General features: G+C 42.9%; 1 protein-coding gene across 1 annotated transcript; it reads right to left on the reverse strand.

Moving 5' to 3' along the window:
* Positions 1-496: 496 nt before the first annotated feature.
* Positions 497-6,496, reverse strand: s1pr5a (sphingosine-1-phosphate receptor 5a). Its single transcript, XM_033645799.2, has 2 exons — positions 6,350-6,496; positions 497-4,943 (listed from the first exon to the last, which is right to left on the reverse strand). The coding sequence occupies exon 2, from the start codon at positions 4,696-4,698 to the stop codon at positions 3,493-3,495; it is 1,206 nt and encodes a 401-aa protein (XP_033501690.1). The 5' UTR covers positions 4,699-4,943; positions 6,350-6,496; the 3' UTR covers positions 497-3,492.
* Positions 6,497-6,765: the final 269 nt, after the last annotated feature.

Consider the following 6,765-nt stretch of genomic DNA (forward strand, 5'->3'; position numbering starts at 1 on the left):
AGTCCTTATTTATTTATTTATTTATTTATTTATTTATTCATTGATGCTTAGGTCATTCTTCATCCTCCATATTGTTCTGCTCACTGAGTGTTTATTCACATAGTAAATATGTATTAGTAAACCAAATAATAAAAAAATTATAGAAAATATAAGATAGATAGAAAATAATAGACTTCATTAGATAATATTGATATGGAATAAAATCACAGAAAATACTTCTTTATTTTAATGTGAAATAGATTTATAATTTTCATAGTTAATCTGTTTCAATGTCATTTATAATATTTAGATTTTTTTTTTTCCTGTAGTTTATCAAACTGTGCTTCGTATGTTTGATCCTAACGGAGAGTGTTTCGTCATTTATTTAAGTTTCGTTTAGCGCTAAGAAACGTGAGGGATGTCGATGAGTGAGAGATCTGAAACTTTCAGACATTAACCATTGAAACAAAGCCAGCTGAGGCGTCTCTCAGGAGTTAATAATTCATACAAACCTCCATTTAAACTTCATTCACATGTTTTTATTCAGTGCACATATAAAAAGTGACATCATAACTTAAGTGAGGTTTTTACAAATACAAAATGCAGCTCAGAGAAGACTATAGATATTTACACCGTATACAAAACAAATCAGTAATAGATTATTTTTCTTTTTACATTTATGTACAATATTACAGTTGGCATTTTTTACATTTTATGTCACTATAACCACAGTGAAATTCCCCAGGTCTTTGAAGCCCACACAGTCTGATGTCTGGGGCTTTGACAGGTTGCTGTTGTGTGGGACACGATGATATCTGAGCTCTTTCACTAGAAAAACAGATTCATATCATTTCATGGGAAACTTTCTCCAACTAGAAAGAGATTTTTTTTGCTTTAACTTATGAATTAAATGTTGATTGCACACATAACGGCTGTAGAATAATGACACCATCTGTGTTTAGGCTGATCCCCTATAAGCTTCGCATTCACTTTCTGTGTGCCACCGGATTCGATCTGAGGGCTCGAGTGACGGCACAAAGGAAGTGCGTCAACCATCGTGCAACCAAAACAGGAGGAGGACAAAACATTTGTTTTTCCCAGCAGCTTTCCCAAGTTACCAAGAGTATTAATATAAGCTCTCTGCAGTCACTATCCCCTGGAGAGGAAATGGTGGACAGTGGCGCAACCAAACCCCAGAAACAGCACCGGGCTTTGAAGCCAATTTGACATAGTGGCCAAACTGTGGAGTTACAACCTGTGGGTCTGTCCCATGATGCCATGGGCCCAAAAGACTTTCCCATTGACCTACATTGTGAAAGAGATGCCTGTAAATCAGTGGGTACGTATTTCTGAGAGTCACAACCCCGGTGAAATGACTCGTTTCATGATCAGGGTTTGATCCATTCAGTCTGATAACATTTCTTAAGTCTAGATGAGCCACACGATTAAATCATTTAGCCACATTCAAGTCAGCGGAAGCAGGGTTCCTGCAGATTCACTAATCTAACAAAAAGGCTTTGATTGGTATTAAAACATCTTAAATCAATCTTTCAATAGTCTTAAAAATGCAACATGGAAGTTGAACTTTCTTGGCTCCACGTGCGTAAATTACTCAAGAGTCCCACATGTAGAGTGAGAAACACAGAATCGCCAAGAAATGGAAGGTGTTTCCCCAAAGGTAATGTTTTATGTCACACTAAACGTTTTATATAAAAATGTTTCTCACCCTTCATAACTAATTTCACTTCGTTTTTTTTTCTTCACTTTAGGTCATTGTAAAAAATTGGTCTTAAATTTAATTCATTAAAAAAGTCTCAAAGTTTTGCCTCAAGCCATAGGAACCCTGAAAGCACTAAAGGGGAAGTAGCTAGCTCAGTCCGTGGAAGTCTCAGGTGCGTTTACTCTATGGGCCCAGTGATATGGAAGATCCGAATAGTCAAACTTTTTTGGCTTCCGGCACCACTGAGTAACTTTCAGAAGCCTTTTTTACACTGCCTCTTCAAGGCGAGAATTTCACACCGCTGTGCCGCGTTGTCGTTCTGTATGAAAGGTACAATCGCGGAATAGGGGGACAGAGTTGTCTCGCTAGTATCGAAGGTGGTTACAGAGCCGAATTGATGTCTGATGGGATCATGGGCGGCACAGATGTGACTTTTGACGACATGTTATGTGTGCTACCCATTGCAGGAGTTTTAAAGGAGCTGTTAGCAGTTAGCAGCTAACTGAAAGAATAACAGCTGCCAAAAATGTCCCCAATTTGGGAAAACAATGACATCTGGGAGCTCCATACCTACATGTTAATACTATTATTATTATTATTGTTATTGTTATTGTTGTTATTATTATTATTATTATTATTATTATTATTATTATTTAGAAAGCACTGTTAATGTGTATGTTGTATGTCTCACTAGAGGCCGATGCTGTTGTGTTAAATGTCACGAAATCAGACACTGGAGCGACAGTTCTCCAGTTCTCTTTATACATCCATGGGAACCACAGAAATAACCATGGAAGCTCTTTGGTAGATGGTAGGCTCTGAGGAGAAACGAAAAGCAATCCTGTTGTTTTTGCAACAGCTGCGCCAACGATAATGTTATCCTGGACACTGTGGCAGTATTGTTCACCTGACATTGGCGCCAATAAAGCACATTGAAACTGAAATTAATACCACTTTGAAATATGAGGGGGGAAAAGTTTAAAAGTTGTCTGTTTCCACTTAAAATGTTTGTGCAGGACCTACAGCACATCACTGTGATATTCTCCGTCAGGCGTCAACAAACCTCCACTGTCTGCTTTATTGCTTTAAGTCATTCATCATGTGTCGCTACATGTGTTGTGAGGGGACCTCCAGAGCTGCAAACAGCTCTGCGCAGCCCTCCGTATGACGTCCTCAGTGCGTCTCCAGGCCACTGAGCCTCTGATCTCGGCCGAGGGGACCTCTACCCTGCACTGCTGCTGACCAAAACTCACATGGCAGAAATTACAAGGGTTTGGCAGCAGGTTTTGGGTGTGGATGCTCCGTGTTTGTAACAACATGTCATTATGTGCTACACAAGGAGAGGAGATAAGGACAAACCCTCATGCTCGGGCTTCGGGCCCAGTTTATCAGATGTACAGCGTAATTAGCTGCATTCATGTCTGCACAGTCTTTGATTTCATTTCATGTGGAAAACTGATAGAATGAAATGATATTTTTTCATACTGGCCATGTTCTCAGTGTCTTAGAAATAAATGTAACGCTGTTTTTTTTTTCCACAGGAAACTGACGCCTACTTTTGAGGCTCTGACATTTCTGCTTTTTGTGATTAGAAAACTCTCAAGGTTAATGTTTTTCTCCCAATTTAAACGTCTCTAACACACATCCGGTTTATTCCGTTCACGCCTGGCAGAGTGCAACACAAACCTTCAGCTCCTGTCATGCACTGTTAACTCGCCTGGAGCTCAGGTGCAGCTCAGATTAGAGACAAGCAGCCAAGTCTTTTGTCCGAGTCCTTGCTCTCAGTTAAGTGGTCATGTTTTAGACATCCTGGGGTAAATGGCTTTGATGGGAGAGGGTGTAAAGTTACCGGAGGACACGGTCGTCTCCAGTCCCTCCAGTCTGTGAGAGGCTGCGTCCGCCTTGCTGGTGCTGCACTCCAGGAAGGGCATGCCGATCTTCTTCACCTGCCCATCCTTAGTCAGGAGGCAGTGTCGGCAGAGCAGCCGGAGGATGGCCTTCCTCATGTCCTTGCTGGTCAGCGTGTAGATGATGGGGTTGAGGAGGGAGTTGAACATGGCGATGCCCAGGAAATAGTCCGCCTTAAAGAGCACGCCACACTGTTTGGCCGGACAGCAGAAGTCCAGCAGGAGGAGGATGAAGAGCGGCAGCCAGCACATGATGAAGACTCCCAGGACGATGGTGACCGTCTTCAGCAGGGCCATGTACTTCTGGGACTTCCTGTAGAGGCCTTTGCGCTGCGGAACTGAAGCAAGGCGCTGGGTGTTGGACTTGACGATGCGGAAGATGCGGACATACAGCACCACGATGGACATGAGGATGGCGCTGAAGATGGTGATGCAGAAGAGGATGTAGCTCTTGGCGTACAGCGGCAGGACCGTGGAGCACTGGTCCAGCTGGCCCATACAGTTCCAGCCCAGGACCGGCAGGACACCCAGGAACACCGACAGCACCCAGCTGGCGCCGATCAGAGCGAACATCCGCCCCTGTTTGTCCCCCTGGTACGGCTTCATCCTCACCATGGTAACGTGACGCTCTATGGCGATGGCCAGCAGGCTGATGACGGAGGCGGCCAGCATGATGAACACGCCCCCCTCCCTCAGGAACCACAGCACCGGGGTCATGCTTAAAGTGTTGGCGCCGGATGTTATGATGTTCACCATGTAGGTGAAGCCTGCGAGCAGGTCGGAGAGAGTCAGGTTGCCCAGGAGGTAGTACATGGGCAGGTGGAACTTCTTGTTCTTCCAGATCGCCAGAAGGACCACGGCGTTTTCTACGACTATGAGCACGCACACCAGCAGAAAGGCGATGGCCTCTGGTTTGAGTCCTTCTTTGTACTTGTTCTCCTGCAGTTTGCCTGTGAAGTTGTAGTGCTGCAAGATCACAGCGTTACTCTGGTACTCACGAAACATCCTCAGCAGGTTCCTTGTGGAGGGGGTCATGGGGATGGTGGACGGAGCTACAGCAGCATAGGCAGCATGAAAAGACTCTGTGGCCATATTTGGGGTTTTCTTTTCTTTCTATTGTTTGATTTAAAGATTAGATCCACAGACAAAGTGTCATAAAGTCCTCAGACTGTGCATTCTTTCTCTGTATTGAAAACTTGAGAAGACAGAGGCAGTCAGCTGCTGTTTCTTTTGATGCTATCAAATAGGATTTCCTGTGGTTGGAGTCTTTTCCACCCCCCCAAAAATCACATTGTTTCAATGCCCGGGCTGCACACTAGGAGGCGATGAGAGCCAGCCTGCATCAAACAAGAGGAGAGGAAGGTTAGTACTGATGACGAAAAATAAACAGAATCAACGACAGGAAAAGAGTATGGAATTAATTTAGAAACCCGCTCCAATTAATCCCCAGAATACATACAGATGATTACACATAATAGAGATCATATCTGCGTTATTAATGAGGGGGAAAGCCTCCGGTACGGGCCGCTTACAGTAATAATAACTCCAAGGACATAAAGAGTTCACAATGGGAGGAAAAACGGAAAAACTTTAAAATCTGAAGCAAAGTTTTTATTGAATGTTTTCTTTGACTCTTAGTGGCAGTTTTTTCCTGCCAGTAAAAAATTAAACCCACGTTTTCACACAGCATTAAGGACACAACGAATATAACCATCTTGCAAATATTTGTGCCTTAATACCATAATAAATACGCACATATGCGCAAATACGCATGGATTTAAGTTTTGTCACCGGCACATTTTACTCGTACAGACAATTAGAGCTTATTGGCTAATGTTAGGGACACAACCAATATAAACTTACTCGTATCTTATGTGTATTTATACATGGTGTGTCATCCTAATCAGAATAAATACGCACGTACATGCGTAAAAACGCACGTTTCCAAGCATCCAAACCAGCAAGCTTAACTCTTAACGGACAATTACAGCTTATTGGTTAACAGCTGAGCTCACTGCTTAATATTAGGGACACAACTAATGCAAACTAACTCTTGTTTTATATGTATTAATAACCAGAATAGACACGCACGTATATGCGTAAATACGCATGTTTCAAGTATTTAACCCAGCAAATTTAACCCCTGCAGACAATTAGAGCGTATTGGTTAATGACTCAGTTTAGTGGTTAATATTAGAGACACAAAAACAGAAACTTACTTGTATCTTATATGTATTATATGTCATCATGATCAGAACAAATACGCACGTATATGCGTAAATACGCATTTTCAAGTATCCAAACTGGCACATTAATCTCGTACAGACAATTAGAGCTTATTGTTTCATAGCTGAGCGTACCGGTTAATATTGGGGAACAACAACTGCTAACTAAATCATGTCTTACGTGCATTTGTGCATCATAATAACCAGAATAGATACGCATGTTTTCAAATGTCCAAACCGGGAACTTTAACTCGTACAGACAATTCGACTGAGCCTGCAGGTCAATAAATGCTTTACATATATATCCACGTTTTAACTGGCGTGCACACAGTAAAAGAACATGTCTAAGGTCAAAGCTATCCACATTACAGACACTGCAGGAGTTAAACTGACCACTGTCACACAGTAACGTTACTACAAATGTATCACCGAGCTCCACAGACGCATTTCACGCTCCTGTGCGCATCTTATCCAGCCCACATGGTAACAAAGCAACTTTTAAAAACTTTTCCACGCACCTGTAGAGACGTGTAAATATCCAGAGAGACTTCAGCAGCAGCAGAAATGATCCCACAGAGAGAGGAGAGGAGGACAGGACGGGCTCAGCCGATCACAGCGACATGTGAGAGTGATGTGGGAACAGCGCGCAGGGCAGGACTCAACACGTAGTGGGTTGGTCTCTAATGTTTTTGCCCTTCAACGATTTTCCTCCCTCCTCCGCCTGACCCCCTTTTTTTCTGATTTGCCCTCAGGAGGCATCACAGCCCGGTGACAAATTATGTTTCTGTTTGTCACTGCGACAACAGAAGAAGAAGAAGAAGAAGAAAGTGAGATTTTCACCTCATAGTGCAGTTTGCCCTCAGGTGCACCCAGGTTACTGTCACTGATGCCACTGATGCTCTATGTTGCTCTTCAGGTTTGTCAGATTATGCAG

The sequence above is a fragment of the Epinephelus lanceolatus genome, chromosome 18, assembly GCF_041903045.1.
Source record: "Epinephelus lanceolatus isolate andai-2023 chromosome 18, ASM4190304v1, whole genome shotgun sequence".
Classification (NCBI taxonomy): domain Eukaryota; kingdom Metazoa; phylum Chordata; class Actinopteri; order Perciformes; family Serranidae; genus Epinephelus; species Epinephelus lanceolatus.

Coding starts and splice junctions, on each gene's coding strand:
- s1pr5a (XM_033645799.2), bottom strand. CDS start 4,698: ATGGCCACAGAGTCTTTTCATGCTGCCTATGCTGCTGTAGCTCCGTCC.